The sequence below is a fragment of the Daktulosphaira vitifoliae genome, unplaced genomic scaffold (genome assembly GCF_025091365.1).
Source record: "Daktulosphaira vitifoliae isolate Bord-2020 unplaced genomic scaffold, ASM2509136v1 Scaffold_2, whole genome shotgun sequence".
Taxonomy (NCBI): domain Eukaryota; kingdom Metazoa; phylum Arthropoda; class Insecta; order Hemiptera; family Phylloxeridae; genus Daktulosphaira; species Daktulosphaira vitifoliae.
Window position 1 is genome coordinate 25,269,881 of NW_026099573.1, and position 25,153 is coordinate 25,295,033.

Genomic DNA, 25,153 nt, shown 5'->3' on the forward strand with positions numbered 1-25,153 from the left:
AAAAAAAAAAAAAAAAAAAAATAAACACATCATGGTAAAATTAATACCTTCTCAGCTTCGCATCGAAGCTAAAAGAAATGCGATTTTGAAAGCCACAGTAATGTTTATAACGTAATATGTTTTCAAGTTTTACTTACCAATTTCTGAAGGCCAATGCTTATGAGATGGTGAATATAACACTATAAGAGCAAAAATGTAAATATTCCACATACCATACACTCCAGTGAAAAAAGCAGATGTATACTCTAATTCTGTACTTTCATTCCACTTCCATCGTCCTTCAGAAGCCTAAAAAAAATGTTATTATATTGATATCTATTGTTGTCATGTCAAATATCTTATTTTAATATATATTAAGTATAAGAAGTATAAGTAAATTTTTTAATTCCAAAACTATAAAGTTCATAGTTATCTTATAGACATATTATTATACTTGTCTACTCTCATATCTATAAAATTTTGTATGCAACAAACTATTCTTTATGGAAGAAAAACAAGTTTTAGCTTCGATGCGAAGCTGAGAAGGTATTGGTTTTACTATGATGTGTTTTTTTTTTTGTTTGTTCCCACTTTTTCTCAGCACTCACCGAACCGATTTCTTTCAATGATACGTCAAAAGATCACAAATCGTATCTAGTCGAAGACATTACTCTCAAAAATTGAAAAAAATTCTCTCGTTCCCCGTAAATGGGGGAAACCTCAAAAAAAAATTACAAATTTAAAAATCCCTAATTTTCGAAATTTTTTCAATTTTTTTTACTTAAATGTGCCGTAACCTTTTCAAAAATGAACATATCAATATAATTTTTTTTTTTATAGATGCTTGATGTCTTTACCTTTCATTTGGTATATTTTTTTTTATATCTGACCCTTTACTTGCCCACAGGGGAAGATTTAAAATGACAACTTTTTCACAAAAAATTTACTTTTTCAACTTAAATTTTGAAAGTGTTCCGGAAAATCTGACACTTATATATATCTTAAATTAAAGCTAATGTAATGTCCTTTATTATGCAAAAAAAAAATTTCGGACTTTATTTTGTCTTCACGGTGAAAATGTCTACCAAATGCTATTATTGTGTGAAAATTCTCGATTTTATTTTTTACATTTTTAACTTTATAATGGTATAACATATTGAAAAGTGTATGGATCAACATAATTTTTTTATGAGAAATAATATTTTTTAATAATCCCTATTTCATTCGACATACTTTATCTTTATCAAGATATTAATAAGGAACTAGCAGATCATGTAGCTTTTGGAATAATCCACCAATTTTTTAAAATTAAACACTATTTAAGATTTGCATCGAAGCGTTTCTTATTTTAGTGATTTTAATCACTGTCAGATGTCATCATACTTGATCCAACTGTGCCACGTCACCACTGTGCTGCGACGCCCCTGTGCTGGGTTTTTTTATATTAACATAATGGAAAAAATAGGTAATTTTTATCCATCAGGAATAATTTTACTTGTAAAAGTATTTCCTAATTGTATTTAATGTTGAGAACACTAATATCATCCAAAGCATAATAAATAATTATAAATATAAATATAAATAATTCTATGGTATTATTCAGGGTTAGTAATGCATACAATATAATAAATTGTATTTAATAAATTAACATATATATTTTTTTTTTTTGGTTTTTAATATTTTACAGGCTAAATATAAATAAAATTAATTAGTTTTAACTTCCTTTTTTTTTAAATTGTATCAATTTAAATATTTTTTAAAGTAATACATATATTTAACTGACTAAAAAGTTAGGAAAATATATAATTTAGAAAATGACTAACCAGTAACATTTTGTGAAACATTATTTTAGACAATAATATTTTTAAATGCAATCAATACCTGAGGTATTTATTGTAAATTTTCAGTACAAACATTTTTTATATAAAAAGCGCAAATTGATATACTTTTAAGGCATAAATGAGAAGATAGAACTTAATTTTTCAAATTTTACTGCACATAAAATACTATAAACTACCTTAGAGAAAATTTATATTTAAAAAAACACTTTAATAATTTTGAGTGACTCGTGTTCAATTATTCATATATTTTATTTATAATTATAATTTAATAAATTTTATACTATTTTGGTTTAAAATATTACCTGTCCCATAATAAATCCAATTACTGTAAGTGCAGCACACAGAAGTGTAGCAATCATCAAAAATTTGAATCTATAAATACTTCCTTCATAATGTAATCTCCGTGCATTTGACATACTAGGTAAAGCTGTTCTTTTAGCACTTATGTTGCAAAAAACTTTCCATATCATATAACATAAAAATATGAAATACAGACCTCCCGATATTGCTGCTAATATTATAAAAGTTAACTATATAAAAATTGTAGTTAAAGAAAGTACAACTTTTACTTAAATATAAAGAAACAAAATATAGTATTTATTTGATANGAAAGTACAACTTTTACTTAAATATAAAGAAACAAAATATAGTATTTATTTGATATTGATAATTGATAATTTAAACAATTGATCCAAAGAAAAAGGCCCTTGAGTTAATTTTTTCACTTTAATTCTAACAAAATAAATATATACACATAATTTTTTAGTTATTTTTTGGCTTTTTTAATTAAATATTTTTTAGTTTTAAATTAATATTTTTAAAATATTTATATTAAAATAAATTTTCAATAAATTTAAGAACCATTTACTTTAGACAGAAAAAATAATTAAATGAAAGGATACAGCTAAGTTAGTTCCAGTTTTTGTAACCCAAATAGAATAAAATGGATTTTTAAGTTGTGCTCCTCTTTCACATAAATCAAAAACGAAAAGTGAAATACACCCAACAGCAACAGCACTTAAATGTTTCCAATACGAACGCAAATGTTTATGCTGAGGATCCTAAGAAAAAAAAGTATAAATGAATACCTTAGATTAAATCAATTAAAAGTACTACCATTTACCAACCATTGTAATTTTATAAAAAACAATTCATTAGAACTTAAAAAATATTCAAATAGAATAGCAAAAAATTTAACACAGATAAAATTAATATATTAATATTCAATTTACCTGAATCTGTTAACCACAAGTTGTAGAGTGAATCATGAAACAAAAATTTTTAAAGATATTAGTTTATGATAGTAGTGAATATTATATATTAATAGTGTGTATATAAATAGTTATAACAGAGAAAAATAAAATATTAACCATAAGATGTTCTCCTGCAAAGATGAGCCAAAATGAAAGTAATGCAGCATAAAAAACACCTTGTCTAATATCTTGAAGCAACAACATAAAAGGCATATCATAATACAAAGTCAGAAATTCAATTGGAACTAAAATACATTAATTTACAAAACATGAAATTAGTTATATTTATATTTTTTTTAGTTCTAACATAAACTAAATAAAGTCATACAGTTTAAAAGTGTAAGTGCATAACCTATAGTCATCAACATTCTTTCAAGTAAAACTGGTTTACGGGTAAGCATATGAACTCTATTCCAAAACCATATCATTATTGCTACAATAAATGGGAAAAATATTGTTTTCATAGTGAGCCAAACTCTAGTAAATCCTCCATTTTGATTTATAACCTAATAAATTATTTTTCTAATGAAGTTATCAGTTCTAACAAATTTTCAAGATAACTTTATTTTCATTATATGTGGGAGTTAAAGTAAAATTGATATAAGTTCATTTTTATTTAATTTTTTTTAATTTTATAAGAGCTAATATAAATGTAAATTTTAAAAATTCAATATTATTTTTTTATTACTTAATTTTATTGCTATTGTTAATAAAGAATGAGATAAATTTGAAATTTTTATTTCAATTTACAAAATCATTTTTCCCAAAATTGACTTACACAATTTATCACTTTAACCCCACATATCATTATAGTCTTACTTACAACCAACCACAAATCTTTTAAATGACCTAAGCCAACATTTAATTTTTTTTGTTCATTAACTGGTATCCTGATGTTTATTAGATAATAATCATGATGCAATGATCCTAATTCAAAAAGTGGAACAATTGAACATTGATAATTGTGATCTTCAATTTTCTGAAATTTAAGCAATTAAAAACTTAGTAAACAAAATCAGGCCTTTAATTAAAAATTTGTTAAATCTTAAACAATTTTTTCATTAAATCGATGATGCTCAGGAAAAACTATTTAAGTCAGATATTTGTAAATATAAGTTGTCATGATCAAAATAAATTATTTAGTTATATTAGTAAAACAATTTGAATCATAAAATGACTTTAGTATAGTATAATATCATATATATATATATATTGTATGACTTATAAAGTCCCCTTTTAAGAGGAGGGGCATTAGGTGCAACTGTATTCTATTATTATTATCAATATGTACTAGTTAATTTTATTAAGTAGCAGGTTATTTAAATTTAATTTTTTAAGACATTAGAAAGACTCATTGAATAAAAAGAATTGATATAAAGAGTTAATGTTATTAATATTATTAATGTTTTAGGTATTATAGCCACTCTCATATATAATAGTATATATCAGTATGACAGTTAAATAAAACATTTTTTAGTTTAAAAAAGGGTATCTAAACATTTATCAATCACTAAATCTATTGTTACATTTAAATTTTTTAAACACTAATTTTAAAGTTCATGCACATAGTTTTTTTTGTAATGATACTACTTAAACATATTTTTATTTTCATTGGTCAACATTCTTTAAACAAAACTTTCAAAATATATTATAACTAAATTAGAAAAAAGTTTTATCTACACATTTAAAGGCTATAATTTACATCTTATCACTATTGATGAACTTTTGTTTTAACATTATTACCTCTTCAGCTATACAATCTAGATTGCGTTTTTCAATAGACATAGCATATTCTTTCCAATCACCATCTTTATCTCCTTGATTAGCATAACCAAGCCTGGTTTCCAAAGTTAGTTCAATATTGCGATCTATTAAATATCATGAAATAATATTTTTTTGAACAATTGTAAAATAATCTTGTCGATAGCATCATAATTACAATAAAATACTTATTTATTAATAATTTTTTTATCTAGGCCTATAAATTTTATAGTCTCAGGCTTGAACTTATTAAAATTCAGGCAATACTAATGTATTTTATATTATTTTTTACCCATTTCTGTTCCTGGATGATAAACAATATCAAAATATAAAACACCAATAAGATTTTGTTGCCAACGTGAATAATCTAGAATAACACCATCACGTGGAGTAGGAATCTATAATATTACAAAAGAAATTTTTTTTGGTAAAATTTTAATTATATAATTGTGTTTGTTATATGATTAAGAGAATTACTTGAAAAGTGAAAACAATATTTTCAGCCATAGGATTTGTTTTAAAACCATCTAAAGAATAGTGTTCTAAATCAAATGTGTCACATTTTCCCTGACCTCTAATGTAAAACCACTGGTTGCTATCGTTAGACATTTTTAAACATTTTGAAGCCAAAACCATATCAGTTGCTGACGGGGTTGGAGCTAAATGAAGAAAAATTCAATAATACAGATCACAACCAAATTTATAAAAATATTTTCTTTACTCAAGACGTTAAAAGGTATTTACCTATGAGACCACCGATAAGAAAACAAGCTAGCTGGCAAATAAGCAATAAAAAAACGAGTACGAACAACTTTCTGCCGCTCAAATTTTCTAGAATAACACCACCAGACATTTTTCCCAATCGTTTTACTTTTAAGAAATTTTAGTCTAGATGCCGGCTTAATCACACAGAAACCCGCGTAATAAGTACACACCACATAGAATGTATTGTTTACAATATTCAACTCAGACTGTTATATGGATAATATTATCAATTTGCACAGTACAGCACTGTCACTGCAACAACCGTTGGAGGTAAAATGTAATATAGAAGATACAGAAATGCCGTTGATAACAAGCCAATGATACTTACAGCTAACAATAAGCTTGAAAATTTGAATTACTTATAATATGTAAAAATAGTAATTAGGACCGGATTAAGCTATTGCTAGGCTTAAGGTATCAATTAGAAAAAAACATTTTTTTTTTAATTTTATAATGGGAGATAAACAAAAGAAACCTAAAATAAATTAGTAGGAACTATGTATTGATATATAGCGCCTAATAGATAATATGGCTACAGACTATGATATGGCACTGCTTATACTATATTTGTGTAAGTAACAATGAACACAACGATCTTATGTTGTAATTATGAATTTGTTATCTAAATCATATAAAAATTATTTATAATCCCTAGAAAAAATTTTATTTTCCCTATATTTTATTATTAATAAAGATTTCAATTCATTGAATTATAGCGGCTATAATATAGCCTAACAATTAATGATATAAGTTAAAAAAATAAATAATAATAATACACAAAATTAGTTGTTTTACAAGAAAATATAGTAAAAGAAACAAGAAAAATTTTAGGATCTAAATTAAAAAATCAACTAAATATTTCAAAATTAGGTATAAGTAATGATAATAAGGGGTATTAAATTCAGTTTATAGAAGCAATTAATTGGAAATATGGAACAAATCTACTTTACGGGACAATTAATTTTTCTTCAGAATTTTTTTTATAAAAATATGTGTTTTTTCGTGCTTCTTTCAAAAATATTTGGAAAAAAATGACAGCGAAAAGTGTTTCAAAAGTTACAGCCTTTCAAAGTTAACGAGTTAAAAAGCAAAAATTGTGTTTATTTTTTGTTATAAGAATTTTTTCATATTTTAGTAAAAACATGATAACAAATATAACGTAAACACCTTTAAAAAAAATATATATATTAAATTAAAAATAACCACCAAAAATATTTTTTTACCAAAGTTATGTTTTCAATCAATATTACGTAATTAAGATATAATAAAAATTTTGATTGTATTAATAAAATATGATAATTATTAATAATATTTTATTAATTTAATCAATTATATTTAATAATAAAAACATAATGTTTTATTTTTTGGATATTTTGTGAAAAATTTATGATGACTAATTATGCATTATTTGTATAAAGCAATTATGCATTATTATATTGTGCAACTAAAAAAAATTAAATTTAGTGTTTCAATAATACAATGCTAATTTATAAGTGTCAAATATCTCTTTTTATTTTTAATAACTTTTTGTCATCCTACGGTTTGAAGCAAAAGATCACGATAAAGGGATGGTTTAATCAAATGTTCTATAAAAAGTAATAATACATACACACACTAACACTATTTTGATATTTATCCACATACAGCTGCGTAAAATAAAATCATCTCTATCTCTATCTCTAACTTCGGATTAGAATGAATTATCATTTAACCATTTCTGTCTAAAAAATAGATAATACTGATACTATTACAATAATTTATTTCACATTCTCCACATTATATGAAAAAATTTCTTATACATTGTTAATAACAACATTTGCACGGCAGTTACTAGTTCAGAGAAACAACGTTCCGCTTGCAATAGTTGCCTGTCGATAACTTCGCGATATTCTATACATAATGTATAATGTACACACATTATTATCTAACATGTGTTATTAAACAAAACAATTTTTTAAAAATGTTCGAAAATTTGGTATTTTTTATTAACTAACTTATTAACTATAAGTTTTAAGTTGCTTTAAACCACTTGTTGTTGCTCAAATTTATTTTACATATTATTTATCACCATGAAAAACTAAACTAATTAAAAAAAAATTGAAAAAAAGGCTGTCAGATAATGTAGATTTTACCTTAAAAACTTTCAAATATATTTAGTTGGAATCCTAGTCATGTAGGTATTTCGGTGGATGAAATATTACAGTTTCAATCTATAAGAGTTACTTACATATAATTATCTTTCTTCAGAACACAAATATTGTTATTTAAATATTTAATATTATTATTTATAATAGTTTAGGTATATTATTTGCAATAAAATATGTTAATAAATTAGAAAAATAACTTATCTAGTTCATATTACTTCATTGAAAAATAGATATAGTAAATAAAATTCAAAATTTGCGAGAAAAAAAGTAAAGTACAGTTCCAGTATATTTAATTTGAGGTATTGTTTGATAACTGGACAGTGATTAAAATCGTATAACACATCGATTTGTATTTGAATCATAATAAAAAATAATTTAATATGTTTAAATATAGTTTGCAAAGCACCTTCTGCCCACCCTCTTATGTTTGCTTTTGTTGAGTTAATAATAAAGTTAAAGTATAAATTCAAAGTAATGGCGATAGAGACAATAAGAGGAAATGTTTTGAGACGTAGCACCAAAGTATACCTAGAAAATGAAAACAACGGAATAATGTATAGATAAAGATAAGAAATTTACAAGCTAGGTATCGAAATCGAACTTAATGATGAATATAAATATCTAGTACTTAAACAGCTGTTATAAGTTATTGCTGAATACACTAAAATTATATTTTAAGTTTTTTGGCGGTAATCCAATTCATTGGAAATAGATTTCATTGTACTAACATCTAATAGGCGAAAAAAAATGGATATATTCATGGTCCGTGTGATCTTTGTTTAAATTCTAAGTTATTTAAGGGATTTAAGGGAGAATATGAGAGCGGCCCTCAAGTATATTTAATGTACTATAAAGTTGCTCTACAATATCGAATGACTGTTTAGGATTAGTAATTGAACAGGTAAAACGTACATCTTCGAGATAAATTTTGTTCTTTATATAACTAACTACTTATGTATTTTTTCCAAATAATTTATTCAGTTATCAATGGCTAGGTAGATGTCTTTTTTCTGGTTTAGGTATTGGATCAAAGAAACTTCAATCATGTTTTTTTAAACATTATTTATTTTTTCTATGTAAATGTGCAATTTTACCACAATCTTGGTGATCATTTGTTAAAATAAATTTATATCAGTCTAAAAGTATTCCCATTTTTTTTTTTAATGTAATTGTATATACAGGGTGTTCAGTAAGTTAGGAAACAGTTAAATTGTTACAAACAATGAGTACAATAGAAATTCGTTTCCTTATTTACTGAACACTCTGTATAGTGTAAATATAAAATATTGAAATATTAAAAGCGAGCGGAAATAACATTAGTTTTAATTAAATGTCTATTGTGCGAAGAGTAGCTGTATCACTACATTCAATTTGACGAAAATATTCGATTACTTCCATTAATACTAAATTATTTTGATACCTTATCTTCAAACATTTTTTTTTCAAAGTATATTATTTACACTTCTTAAAATATATCGATTTACTTTATCAATGCATCTTATCTATAAAATTAATCAAATTTATTTTATAAATGTATTAAAAAAATGTTAACAGATACTTATAATTTTTATTTGAATAACATCATGAAATAGAAAAAAAAATGTATTATATTTTTGCTAAATAAGATAACAAGATTTAATAATTTTTTTCTCGAGCTTAGAAAAAAAAGATTTTTACCATTAAACTTTTAATTTAACACTGAATATAACTGTTATTACTAATGACGATCATAGTGTATCGTCTTGAGAGGAGTTATCTATGATAATTTTTTTTCCTATGCTCTCAAAAATACATCTCCATATATCCATTTTCATCATGGTAAGTATTTATAAACCTTTAATTTTTTTAAGTCATTTTTCAAAATATTTATAAAATTATTTAAGTAACCCGTAGAATGTGTTATTAATTAACATGAGAGGTAACTATAATCACTTATTACTAAAGTAAATATACTATTTTAAGAAAATAGATCGATTTTTATTCATTAACATTTAGTTGTATATTTTAACTATTGCTTTTAAAATTAAAATAAATTTTTTTAATTTTATAAATTTACGATATTAATATGTGCTTGTATTCTTATATTGTTTTTATTATTGTTTCTTTAAATTTTATTATATTTGATTATTGAACTACCTTTGAACTTAAAGTATACATCACTTGATTAAATAAACCCATAATGTAGTATATAGATGACTTGGTGAATAACGTTCGAGGTCAATACTTAATAAAATAATCAAGTCTTTAAATATATATTTCAAAATTTAGAACTCAACTAATAAATTAGTTATAGGCTATGATAACTGATAACTTTGCCATGGGATTGTCAAACTATTTTGCGTGTAACTTAATTTTGGCTACAAAAAAAGTGAATGACATGTGTTATTTGCTGTCGCCGTCTTGTAAAATTAATATAGAAATTCTCCCAACTCGTTTGGAACCGTTTGTTATGATGCCAATAAACTGGGCGGTAAGGGATTTGTAAGCTTTTCGACCTCTTGATGTATAGATGGCCAGGGACTGTAGATCAAAACGTCTGTCATTAAATATTACTATACTAGAATACTGTTAAAAAAATGTCGTTAACATTTTTTAAGACTATATTTGTAAAAATTCTTGTGTAGAATTTTATGCTAATTATAAAAAATTAGCATATAGAAAATTTCAAAAGTATTTTTAATAAAAATTTGTAAAATCTATAATTATGGATTGTTATAACATTTCCTTATTATTCGGTTATGCTTTGGTTTACGAATGAAAAGTGTGGCATGGTGGTCACACTGTAAAGGAGATGCCTCCTAGATCGTCGTTTGGTTGAGAGTTGTGCCCACGCGTGCGTGCAATCAGTTGTGCGTGGGGTACTTCTGCCCGTCGCCGCCGTGCCTTCGTATCAGTTGCGTTCGCGACTCGCCGCTCAGATCTAGCTCAAAATTTCGTCTCCACGTTAACAAAAACGGTCGGCCCGAAGTCAGCTTGCCGTTTAAATTTCCAAATCCCATAGACATGGAAATACCAGAATCGTAGTCTGTTTTGTACGTATATGAGAACGTCGTACGGAGACAACGGATCCATAGACAAGTAGACCGTCACGAGACGTTAAACGTATCCAACGGCGTGGGGATTTCTTCTAGGCGTATCACTCTTGTTGTGATAAGAACGCGGTCGTTAGCCGCTGCCGTCGCCGTATCACCACACACGGTATTGTCGGTGTGTCGTACCCCTCCTCCTCTACCGCCATTTACTCTTTTCCATCGTTCAGTCCACCGTCATCCGCCGCCATACGAGTGCCGTCATCCCCTGACCTCCGTGTCTACTAGTGTGTGTGTGTGTGTTTGTATTGTGTTAGTATTGTAGTTTTCTAGTGAGTGCGTGCACTATACTCGTATAATATACTTATCGTGTTTCGATAAGGCGGATTGCAACGGTAGCATCAAAAGCTAAAAGTATAATATTGTTTCTTTTGTACTAGTGTGTTTATTATCACCGTTAAATAGTGTGTTCATTGCCGATTAAAAGTGCGAGAACGCGTTGAACACAGTTAACCTGCCAGAAGAAGTACAAATTGTACTGTCCACCTATACTCAATCCCTTTGATTGTTGGAATATGGTACAGGAGTTTATTGTGCTCAGCTGCAGTTGCCGATATTGCAACCAACGCTAATAGGTAAAGCTTTATCTAAATTGTACCATTAAACTAATTTGAAAATTGTACTATAAACATGGTGGTAAAAGTATTTAATTATTAAAAAGTTCTACTTTTATTTAAAAATATCTGTATTTTATATTATTTATTTATTTCGGTATGCCATAGGGTAAAAATTACATATCAAATGTTTTATTCAGTAATAAAAATATAATTATAAATAAGAAAAAGAGAAAAATTTTGATTTAATACTTAAAATTAGACCGCAATATATTTAAACTAAGAAGAAATGTGCTTATCAACTACGATATGATTTAAATCTACTAAGATGTTTAAAATCATACGTGAAATATGCATTAAAAAACTTATTAATGCCAACAATTATATCTAATTAGAAACTACTACTATGTTAAAAATTTTTATCAGGTTTCTTTTAGTTTGTTGAATTATTGATATAAGATTGATAAATCTTAACCAATTGTGTTATGTTTATTTGTATTAAATCAACTCTTTTATCATATATGATAGATTCAGTGTTTTTAATTATGAAATTAATACTGTAACACTATAATATTAGTACTTTTGTTACTATATAAATGCTATACATATTGAAGTGAGGTACTGAATTAAAACATAACGTTACAATTGGAATGTTAGTAGATATAATGGAGTAAAATGGGAAAATTGTAAATGTTTATATCAATGCATACATTTTTTATTTGAATTTACATTTAATATTATAGTAACAAAATTAAGGGCCAATTTTCAATTTAAAATAAAATTCTTTTAGAATTTCTATATTATAAGAGAAAAATGCAGAACACTAACATTTTTCACTTATTTGGTACGTTGAAGTTTCCTTTTTGAAACTATTATTCATTGAATCCCTAGCTAAGCTAACTGGAAGTTTGAAAATTATTAATTTTTGACAATAATGTTTTTGTTGATATTCTCATAGAAAATTGAAATACTAAAAATAATTGTTATTAATTAATTTAAATATATTGCTTGTACATGACCATAATAATGAGTCGTTCACTATGATTATATGGACAAAGTGTCTATTAAATTAGAGTTGTAAATTGATTAAGGTATAAACCTAATATTCTTTAATAATTTTCTTTAAGTTGTAAACTATATAATTATTGCTTTTCATATTAATTTTTGTAATGTTAAAAGCTTAAACTTTATTTGTTAAAAACTTGATTTTCATTAGAATTCAAAAACCTTGTTTATATTTCAAGAAAATTTCAACTACCAATTTATTTTACATGTAGTAGAGAGCTGTATTGAAATTTTAAAAAATGAGAATTATGTGAAAGTTTCAGTTGTTAATTTTGTTTTATGATTTATATGATTTTACATAGAAGATACACAAATAAATTATTTCTATTTTTCTCCAAAATAAGTTTTACTTCTTATGTATTAGTCTATTTAGCCAACTTAATAATGGTTTAAAAGCAGCTTTATAACAGTTTATATTTTACAAGCTTAGATTAGTTAAGTAAAACAAATGGAAAATAAATGATGAACAAAAAAAAAGATTATTAAACGCACATTACTTAATTATACCAGCATCCTAAAGTAATAGTATGCTGTTTTTAGAACAAGTACAAGTTTAGGAGAGGGGACAATTGTCTAGATGATTTTTTTTAAAATTATAATGCAATATAAAGTTATAGGTTCCTGGGATATAAGAAGTTATAAATGTAACACGAGGACAAAAATGCTGTTATATTATTAATTTATTATTTAATAAAGTATTTTTCTTATTATTTTATTCAAATTAATTTTTTAATCAAACTATTTGTTTTCAAAGGTACATACATTTTTTTTTAAATTTTGATCTTGAAATTAATTTTTTTTTGATAATTTCTCTATCTTCCAATTTAAGATCTCTTAGACAGATTTAAAAAACTTTCAGTAATATTGTATTTTATTCTTCTTGTTTTAATTTATATTTATTTATTTAAATAGTATATTTATGTAATATTTTGTTTCATTGTTTACTATAACTATAATAATTATCATTAGTAAATGTTAATATAGTTAATTTAAAATAAGTTGTATATTACATTTGTTGTGTTTTAATAAAAAAAACAGGAGATTATTTAGTGAGTGATACCAATTATCAGGTTTTTATATTAAAATTATGATTTTTTAGCAACGTTATATTTATTCAATACTTTATAAATAATTATTAAGGAATTGGTTTTGACGTATCACTATATTTTAAGGATTTTGATTTTATATTTTTATCATAAAATTTACTATTAAACATTAAAAGCTTCCTTTGTTTTTGATAGTTTAAACTAAGTTTTTTTTTTATTAAATCCTGTGGTATAACTGGTTTTGGAGAATATATACATAAGAAAATTATTTAATTCTACTTAATAAATGAAAAACAAGTATAATACTCCCAACCAAGTTATTATTTTTATTTTGGAGGATCTGTCCCCCTTATACCTGCCTTTCCTAAGGCCTTGATTAAAAGACTACATAATTTATCACTGTATAAATATAAAATTTTGTGTAAATTAAAATCAATAGGTTGTTCTGGGAATAGTTCTTTATACGTTATAAAAGTGTTAATGACATTGATGATGAAATGTGCATAATTTGGTTTTAAACAAAATTAATGCTGAGATATGTATTTTTAAAATATTTGTTAATTTCATTAATTATAGTAGATGATAAGTCTTATATAATATATTTTAAGAAGAAATCTATATATTTATGTAACTCTGTGGGTCTTATAAAATTCTCAATTTTATTTTTATGTTAATTTTATTTGAAGTGTTATCATAACAATGATATCATTTTTTTGATTGCCTGAAAACTTAAAAAGTTTTACAATGATCTTTTTTGGAGGGGGAGATAAGAATTATTTTGAATATTTAAAGAAAAAGTGTGGATAATTATGAACTAAAGATTCATATTAACTTTATATATAGATTATAATTAAAGCAGAGATTGGAGTGCTAAATCTTTTCATAAAAAAAAATGTTAATTTTATATTATTTGAGAAATTATATAATTAAAATAATGTATTCTTTTATTAAATAATATNTTTTAAACAAAATTAATGCTGAGATATGTATTTTTAAAATATTTGTTAATTTCATTAATTATAGTAGATGATAAGTCTTATACAGGGTGTTCAGTAAGTCAGGAAACAGGTATCTATTGTTCTCATTGTTACAAACAATAGAAACCCGTTTCCTGACTTACTGAACACCCTGTATAATATATTTTAAGAAAAAATCTATATCAAAAGTTAATAGTATTTTATGTTTTATAATTTCTAGAAATAAATTTAGTGCTATCCCTCTTTTTCCATTCTGAAATATAATAAACATTTTTTTTTTTAAATTAAAAACGTATATTTGGCCAACTTACAAACTAAAAAATGAGTGGTCAATAAAAAATTTTGGACTAGTATTATAATAGATATTAGCATTTTTATTACAAGAAGAAGAAGTGAGATTCATTAATGCCTAGAGATAAAATAATGTACTTGCACTTTATTCACTTCTGATTACTGATTCAATAATTTTATAGGCTACTAATTTTCTTAAATAGATTATTTTATTGTTTGTATAACATATATGTTTCCATATTAAAGTTAGTAAAATTTTTTTGAAAATTAAAGAATGTAGGTTACTATTAACTCCCAAATAGAAAAAAATATTATTTTTCTTTTTTTTTTAAAGATATTGCATAGTCTTATGAAACAATTACCTTTTTTTTTTTTTTTTTTTTTCCTCCGACCGGCGCAACTGTGGACCGCCCTGGAACTACCGTGAGGTATTACTTCAGGGCGGCGAAACAATTACCTTGTAATTTATTAAATATTTATAAAATGAAATATATAATTTAAAATTGAAAATGTTTAATATACTTATGCTTAACAAAAAAGTTGAATTTATAGAAAGCCTCTACACAAAAACATTTTATTTTATTATCGATTGTCTGTGGAACAAAATAGAAAATTGATTTAATCTTCAAGCCATTGACATTACTTACATTCCTTTAAATTAAAATTATTTTTTTCTTTCAATTTAGAATTGTTCTATTCTGTATACCCAATGATAATTTTTATTATTGTGCTTTGTTGTTTAATTGAAATGTTCTAAATTATAAAGGAATTATTATAATTAATATTATTTTGTTTAGATGTTTATCTAAATAACCTTTACAAGTAGTTTGTAACATAATTATGCATAAGTAATTATGTTATCATATTTTCAATATTTTTTTATAACTCTTAGCAAAATTTTCACAAGTCTATAAAATCATGAAAATCTACATTAGTGATTTATAGTTCTAGTTTTAGTGTTTTGACTAAAATATACAATTTCAGTTTATTGTATATTTTAAGTTTATAGTACTTAGATAAATGTAGAAAAATATGCAAAAATTATTGTAAATTATCTGAAACATAAAAATTTGTTCAATTTTCCAAGAAATTTTATTTTATTATTCACAAAAATATAAATTTTTAGTAATTGAAAACAAATTAAAATTCCTATTAAAAGTATTCATAGTCTTTTATCCAACTTTTAAATATATTCCAATGAAATACAATAAACATGTTATTTATTTTTCAGGAAGATTTTTATGTATTCAGTTAATAAGTTTTAGTTCTTACTCAAGTTTTTTAAATAGCGTTAGTCTTTTAAGTCTTAATAAATTAAATTAAAAAAAAAAGTGTATCAAAAAACTTATTTTTTAAATTGTTTTATAAAAGTATTATTTAAATTTTTATTGATTTACAACTAAAAAATAAGTTTTCATTATAAATAAAAACAAAAGAAACTATTTTAACGTTCTTGATCTTGTATATTTATATAAATATATCATTCTAGTATATATAAATATCAAAATAACTAATATCTATAATAAATACCTTCTTGGTTTTGTAAATAACATTTGTGTAATTATTTAATTTAGATACTTAATGTAAATATTTGTAAAAATCATCATATACATGATTTTGGCTAAGTAAAATATTTGATCGACAATTTTCGCTAAAAGTTTTTCTTAATTTTTTTGTCATTTAAAAATATTGCACACCTCTTTATTATTTTGTTCTCTTTATTAAGTATAATTAATTATTATTGTTTATTACAAACAAAATAGTTTGTTGTCTATTTAATTACCATTATTGTATACTATTTAGCTGTTTTCCTGAATTTTTTTTTCTTTAAAATGAACATTTGATAAATGTGACCTATTTTTTCACTCTTGTTCTGTAGTTTTTAATTGGTAAATTTGTATATACAGTGTGATTCACTTATCATGAACCATTTAATTATTTGATAAATAAGGATAATACTGATAGTTTGTGTATTTGTTTCTTTTAGTTCAATATTTTCCTCAATTTATCTATGATAAAATATTTTTCAGTTCATTCCTTATACATTATAAAATAACATTTTCAATAGTTCATAAGCTTTGAGGAATGTATTAAAGAGAACTTTATGTTAATAAATGAGAAAAACATTTAACTAAAAGAAACAAATAAAAATGTTGTATAATTAACTCACAATGATTATTCATTTTACTATACCATTATGTTATGATATAAAATAAAATAAAATTTCAAATTTCAGTTCTGTAGTTTATTTTGTATGTCTTAACATATTAGTAAATTACTTTTATATTTTGACATATTTAAGAAATATTGTACTAGGAAAAATTAACTTAAAATAAGCAAGAACAATTATAAATTTAACAATATTTTTTTACACATCAATTTTATTTTTTGGTTTGGTATTGCAGTTCTGTTTGAGATATAAATTTAAAAATATTTATTAAACTTGTAAAAGTATCTCACTATTTTAATTTCAATATGCGAAGTTAAATGTATTTGTTTTACAACTAATCTATATATGTAAAGGGTACAGGAGAGAAATGGTGATAGTTCAAATTTTTCGATTTTGATTTTATGGTTTGGTACAATTATTAATTTTGAACACCAGTTATTAATTAGTATCAATTAGTGAAATCTATTCGATGAAAAATGTTTTCATTTTTCTAATATTTAAGTTTCTATTTTGTTTTTATCATTAAAAAGATATGAATTATAACTTTATTTTATTTTTTAATTTACAGTAACGGATTATTATTGTTTTTTTTTCTTTGTACCCTTCATATGTGGTAATATCAGAAAATTTAATTTGTAAACTAGACCTACTTTTTTTTAGCTAGGTCGTTACTTTAGTTTTAAGTAATTGACAAAAACTATGATATTTAATTCTTTAAACAGGTGTGTGATGATTTAAAAGTGAATCTATTATAATTATAGTAAAATAAGTAAAGTACTTCAATAAAATAAAATAAATAATGAAATTATTTTAAACACATGTATTTTGTAAAATCATTTTTGCTTACATTCAAAATATTTTATCATTTCATTTTTTTATGTTTCCTTATGATTTAGTTTCCTTAATGAACAGAATTGCACATTTTTTCATTCATTTATTTTTTTTTAATACACGTATTTAACTGACAAACACTTTTGTTTGTAATGTGTACAATATAGCTCATTTTTACTATAAATAAACGTACACATAAGTGTTTCTAAAACAACAGTCTTAAATTTTCTGAGCGAAAAAGTTATTTATAATAACTAATATTAACTATATTATGGTTTTGCGTCAAATATGTGGTAGACATTAGAAAAACATACACGGTGCATTACACTAATCCGTTAAGTCATTAAATTTTGAAGTGAAAAAATATTAATTTTCATTGTCCTATGGTCACATTCAGGTAAACGTTGTGATTAAAATCATTCAAGAATTACTTTACGACATAAATGTCCTCTTTGTAGGTATTGAAATATTTATTGAAAATCTTAAATAAAAAAAACCCAGAGAAGTGAGGACGAGCCATAGTTGGGTCAAGTATAACAAAATCTGACAGTGATTAAAATCACTATCATAAGAAACGCTTCGATGCAAATCTGTAGATAATGTTAATTTTTAAAATTGGTGGATTATTTCAAAAGTTACATGATCTCCTATTTCCTTATTTATATCCTGATTATAAGTTTTATGATTTATAAGTGTAATATATAAATAATAAATATATATATTTATAATATATAAAGGGGAATTGTAAAAAAAAGTATGTCGAGTGAAAGAGGTATATAAATATCATTTCTCATAAAAAAATTGTATTGATCCATACATTTTTCAAAAAGTTATAGCATTAAAAAGTTAAAAATGTAAAATCGAGAATTTTAACATAAAAATAGCATACGGTAGCCATTTTCACCATAAAGACAAAATAAAGTCCGAATTTTTTTAAAAAATAAAGAAAACTTAATAAAGTCCGTAATAAAATATATTACATAAGCTTTAATTTAAGATATATATAAAAGTTTCAGTATTTCCGGAACACTTTTAAAAGTAAAATTGAAAAAGTTGTTATTTTGATTTCCCTCTGTAGGCAAGTAAAGAGTTGGATTTATAAAAAAAATATATCAAATGATAGGTAAAGATATCATGCACCTATAAAAAAAAATCATATTGATTTGGTCATTTTTAAAAAGTTATGGCAATTTTAAGTAAAAAACATTGAAAAAATTTCGAATATTAGCGATTTTTAAATGTTGTAATTTTTTTGGAGGTTTCCCCCATTTACGGGGAACGAGGGAATTTTTTTCAATTTTTGAGGGTAATGTCTTCGACTAGATACGATTTGTGATCTTTTGATGTATCGTTAAAAGAAATTGGTTCGGTGAGAGCTGAGAAAAAGTGGTAACAGACAAAAAAATTAAAAACAAAACACATCATAGTAAAATTAATACCTTCTCAGTTTTGCATCGAAGCTAAAACATTTATTTGTGTTATTTATTTGTATAAGTTCTAGTGGTATTAAGTTTTAGTGCTATCACAATATATCAATATTGTGATTACACACTCTTACTACTAAGAATAGTGTTAAATTTATTTTTATTATATCTCGTATCATATTCAGTTATTTTACTGGAATACGTAATAAGTATTTAAAACTCCAGCTAATGAATTATAACCTTTACGTATCTGTGTTATTTAATATCCAGGAAATTAATGTTCATTATTATAAATTTTTAGATGAAAGTCGGATCGTAGCATTATTGTTCAAATGTATTGAAAAATGTCTTCTGCCATGAGGACGACATTACAGACCGTTCCTGAATCGCTTGCAACCGACCATGTCACCAATTCTAAGGTAATTTTTAGCTTTATATTTTAAATAAGACATTAGTGTAGTCTCAGAAAAGTAATGTATTTTAGACAATATGAAAGACCTTCATTTTATCTAACCAAAATGTGTCGATTGCGTTTGAACGTTATCTTTTGATTTGGAATATAAACACGATTCTTTGCAATACTCTTTTATCATTTTTGACCTAACAGCTACTTATACTATTATTATTGAAGTATTACTCTGCATTGTAATTTTTTAGTTACAATTCTTACTTTTGTTTTTAATTTCAAAATAAGAATGTAATATTCCTTTGTTTGCGACGTTGTTACAATTGTTATTGGTGATAACTGATAAGCGACGGAAATTTATGGTTGTTTGCTATAGACGTCGTTAAATGTGTCTTTGGGTTGTTTCAATTAAATTTAATCGATTATATTGTGGCATTTGCAGAATAATAATAAAATTGAATACCTTCGCAATTCAAAAGCTTAAATGCAAGTATGAAAACTTGCTCTACTCTTTTGTATTTTCGAGTTCAAACCGGAAATTTATTTAAACAAATATTCTGTATGTACAGACATATTCAGCATGTAGTTATTAATAACAAAATATTTTAATTAGTTCATTTTATTTAGCTTGTTTTCAGTTTGACGATCAATAGATAGTGGCTGCCTATTTTGTCAAGGCGTGCATTGTATAATTTCACAAAAAGGTCATCTAATAACATTTCGTTATCGTACAGTATTCGTTATGTGTTTTATATTTGATATTGTTACTTTATGTGTTCTGTGATATGTGAAATTTATTTTTCAAATTGATTATTAATATTTGTTTTCTAATTTATTCAAACACTGGGTTTGTTATTATTTCAGTTGTAATATTATTGTCGATGTCTCATTTAATATTTGTTTTATATATCAAATTCAGCGTGTGTATGTGTCAAAAATGACAAAATCGACAACTGTAGAAAATATTCAATAGTAATTGTTATTCAGACGCTATTGACGGGATTGGTTATATTAATAGTATACACTATTTAAGACATAATCAGTTATATAAAGTTGTTTTCATGTGTAGCGCGCGTTTAAACGTTAAACTTCAACCTGCCTTTACGATCTCTATGTTATCTATAACTTAATAAATAAATAAAATACCTAATGGCCGATTTTATTGTTTAACCCGGTCAATTATCATCACAGTAATTCCCACGTATCGAGTTCTTGTTAAATGACTAAATGTAAATGTATACAACACAGAGTAACCTATTTGAAAAATACATTATTTTAAATCGTTTTACAATTTGTTAATTGGTGTGCTAAATATTTCTCTTGAAAATGAACATTTTATTTACTATAGAATGTCAAAAAAACATTTCGATTAATAATTTTAGTAAAAATATTACACTGTAAGCCATATTATATTGTCAGATTTGAATCTGTCACGATCTAATTTATCAGTCTTCTATAATTTTATTTATTGTTATTGTGTCTTGTCTAAGTATATATTTAATAAGTATCATGTTGTACATTTTCGTTATAAAATACTGATATTTTTATTGGTTCGCTGTTTACTATCGTATCATTTAATATAACAATTCAAGTATACTTTTTAGATAATCTTACGTTATCTTAAAATAGTATTGAAATGTTCTCATTTAAATATTCCTCAAAATTATATACTTGGCGATCTGCGTACGAGTTAAATTAATTTGCTTTTTGAAATGCAATGATTTCAAGTACTGCTTAATTGTGTTTAATTGATGTATAGCAGTTGTTATTCGTATTGGTTGTAATTAATGTACACATTCGTTATAAACGAAATCATAAAATAAATAGACGTTTTAAATTTTGTTTACCGATTTAAAATCGCGTAGATTTTGTCATTATTTTGTTTTTTTTTTCGTAAAAATACAACACTTGATTTTCTAGTTTTCATAATTTTAAGTCCTATGTATTTTAGCTGAGAATTTTTGTTTTCTGACCTAAAATTATTATTTTAGAAAATATGGCTACTTCTTTTTTTTTAAATTAGAAGAATATATCTTCATTCACAATGTCTTCAATGTTAATATAGGTGTAAAGACAGTTTTTCATGAGCTGTTATTAGTCTTTTCGGTTGAAAAATATGACACTGTGTGTGTTCTTAATAAGTCGAGATTTTCATTTCATAGATCAACATAGCTAGAGTTTTATCTTATAGTATAACTTTGCTCATTTCATTATATTACACATTGCATGCATTACATAGAAGTTGATAATATCAAAGAGAATTTCATGTCTTTTGATCTATTTTGTATGGATTTTCATAGGATTTGCTTCACACACATTTTGCTGCATTTGGCTATTATTGTGAATCAGAGCAGTTTTTGAAGTATAACATGGTGCTATTTGAACCCCTTGCATTTTTCACCTGACGTTTATTTACTTATTCCCGGGTCACCCCCTGACTGCCAGCTGTGCCGAATAAGGGCATGTTACCTGCCGTGGGCTATGCGAGGTATGTGCGTTAGACCGTAGCATCGGCAAAAGAACCATATGAAATCTTTGCCATCATTCGACGATCACACACGTTAAACGTTTATTGTATACCTAAAGAAGTCGCGCGCGGCAATTCGACCGGCTCGTCCCCACCACAGTCTCAGTCGCTTTGACCTTCCCGTTGGCGGAACATACACCGCTGTACAGGAACGTAGTTTATATCTAAGACCGTACGCGGCAGTGTCCGATGACAACGGCCACGGAAAGATAGAAAACGGGTCCTCGGGCGACCGTTTGTGTGTGTGCGCGCGCGCCGGCCCGCCTCGCGAGTGTGTGTGTGTGTGTATACGTGTTGTTTGAGTGCCAACGTGGTGGTGTCGCGGTGAGTAGTCATAGTGGTGCGTTTATCAGCAACGGCCGCGCCGTCACAGTAGTTACAGTGGTGCGTTTATCGGCCCGGCCGCACCGTCCCTGTGTCAATGTTAATTTGTCCATGTACTTGCAATTCGTAGCTCGTTTTTCTTTTAGATTTTGGGTCGTGCATGATCGTGACAGTGGCCGCGGTAACAACGGCCACGCTGGCCGTGGGTAATGCAGTGGGCCCGTTGACGGGAGGCCCCGCGGCCGTTATGTTACGGTTGCTTCGACGATCTAACAGTAGTAGCAGCACACGATCGTCTATCGTACCCAACGCCGATCGGCATTCGTTGGTCGAGCCTAATACCGATCGATCTTCGGACGCATCGACTGCTGTGGCGGCCAATACCTCGGTCGTACGGCGGCAGCAGCAGCAGCAGCGCGACAACAGATTGTCCCAAGAAGGCAGCAGGCACATGGTGGAATCGGCCGCGGTAACCGCCGGACAACACCGTCGGTTCACACATTCGCAAGCTCGCCGGCAGCTTAAGAAAACCAGGAACCAACAGGTCAGAAAAACCTTTGAGAAAATTTATGAAAATTCTTCTATTGTTATGTTTTGTTACACCAACGGCTCTAGTTGTGTTATGTTTTCTTGTTACATTTGATTTCACTTTACGCTTAACGAGAGAAATACTTAAAATACAATTTTATTGGAATAAATTATTATACTGAAATCACAAAAATGTTGCACAATACGTTTGGCGGTTTTGTAATATTTATATACAAGTAATTATAATCGATTTTAATATGAGTGTTAAATAACACTCGGATCGATTAATTGCCTGTAGTAACATTACATTTTAATGTTTAGACTTCGTTCGAGAACATAAAAATTTAAACTGCGGGTTTTGCAGAATTTGAATTTTTTTAACATTCTAATATTACTATGTCTATTACTAACGATGATATTATTATCTATACCGAACCGTCGATAATCGGTACGTGTCGTCCGATTGCCTTTTATTTTTTGTACGTTTTTTCTTTTGTAATAAAATTGAGTATAGGTTTTTAGAACGATGACTAAACTATAATGTGTGAATTCTTCATGTTAGTCGATTTGTTTCATCTTGGTCGTCCGTAACCGATTCAAAAAATAATAATAAGTAACATATAACGCGTATCTCATCGTGTATGAGAGATTGTCGCTTTCTATGTGATTTCTCTAGAGTGAATTATTTTTTAAAGAAATTTTCCTTAGAAGATCTGTCTGTCACCAATTATACTCGTTTTGTATTTTACACAGTGTGGTATACACGATCCGTCGCCGTTCCAATTGCCATCAATATCATTGCGTCTGAATTGATATCTATGAGATGAATTAGCAGTTCGATTATAGTAGTTCGATTGCTTTATTTATCGTCCCAACGCCCAACCATCCTCCTCGTTTCCTGTCCGGCCTTCTGCTGGTTAACCTTGGCGTCGTATATGGTCATACGGCAACAACGATTGCAATCGTAATAATTGTGGAACTTGTAATCATCTCGTCGTATTGTCCGCAATGGCAGCAGCTGCTGTTGCGATCGTTGTTCTATCAGGAAATCATATGCGTAGTCTGTGTTTTGCTAGATTGAATTCTATTCGCAATATTGACAAGTGTTCGGTTGTCCAGATGAGCTATTGGGTTTTAAGGGCTTCTAAGAACGCACACGTGCAGCATCTATGGCGTTGTTTTAAGACGTATTCCGTAATTGACTGGGAGAGACTTGAATGCAAGCTTTTTGGGTATAGACGGCGAATGCATTGCAATGGAAAATCTTATTAACGGCAGCGCACAATATGAGGCGCAATCTATCGGACTCGATCAAAACTCGCATTCAACTTTGTCGCCCCCTCGGAACGCCCCGTTTAAAAATAACGTGTGCCTGTTTGCGACCGTTACAATACTCGTAGAGTTATTTTTTTCGTTTTCCGTAAATAGGATTAAATGATATTTATTAATTATTTAACGATTTTTTTTAAATGGTTCACCAATAAAAATCGTGTAGTCATTGATGAAACTATTCTGATTAAGTTTTTTCTTCTCGACTTGGGTCAATATCGTCTTACTCATGTTTTATTTTAATAGTTTACTCGTAGGTACTGTATTCATTATATTTTTTTAGTCGTCCTCGCATCAAATCGTAACGAGAAATATAATAATTAAAAGCGTTAGTGCTTTTCCTTGTTTTTATTTCATCTTCAAGTATAAGTACTCAAAAATTAGTAAAATAATAAGTGATTGTTCATTTTCCAAACATTTTTTTTTTTTTGGTGCTGTTTTTCAAAAACGGAGATAAGATTCAAGATAAACTCGACGACCACTCCGAGTGACTTTTGAAGAGTATTCAGCTTATATTTTCTACACGGAACCTTGTAGAATACTCATCGAGAGTGCGATGAAATGATAATTTTATGCTTAAATATCTTTGTTGTGTGTTCAACGAGCATTATAATTAGGAGGACCCGGAATTATATGCATTTATAAATGTTGTTTGAGCCACTTTGTAGTGTCCCATGTTTGTGCAAACTTGTCGTAGGATTATGTGGTAGCGCAGAAATATTTTTTGTTTTAGGGGAGGGTGAACCCCTTAATCCCCCTCAGAACTACAACCTTGGTAACATTACACCACTAAGTTTTTAAGTTGATCAACAAAAATTTGTACTGGCTGGTATGTTTGGAATAACT

At 26.5% G+C, this 25,153-nt stretch overlaps 1 protein-coding gene across 1 annotated transcript in view; it reads right to left on the minus strand.

Moving 5' to 3' along the window:
• Positions 1–5,827, minus strand: part of LOC126898126 (protein wntless) — a 12,729-nt gene extending 6,902 nt beyond the window's left edge. Inside the window, exons 1-11 of the mRNA XM_050672073.1 lie at positions 5,579–5,827; positions 5,312–5,493; positions 5,127–5,232; positions 4,817–4,941; positions 3,897–4,052; positions 3,402–3,579; positions 3,191–3,318; positions 3,053–3,058; positions 2,723–2,881; positions 2,123–2,350; positions 138–288 (exon numbers count right to left, since the gene is read on the minus strand). Coding sequence (XP_050528030.1) covers positions 138–288; positions 2,123–2,350; positions 2,723–2,881; positions 3,053–3,058; positions 3,191–3,318; positions 3,402–3,579; positions 3,897–4,052; positions 4,817–4,941; positions 5,127–5,232; positions 5,312–5,493; positions 5,579–5,687 — 1,528 coding nt within the window. The 5' untranslated portion in view covers positions 5,688–5,827. The remainder of the gene's footprint in view (positions 1–137; positions 289–2,122; positions 2,351–2,722; positions 2,882–3,052; positions 3,059–3,190; positions 3,319–3,401; positions 3,580–3,896; positions 4,053–4,816; positions 4,942–5,126; positions 5,233–5,311; positions 5,494–5,578) is intronic.
• Positions 5,828–25,153: the final 19,326 nt, after the last annotated feature.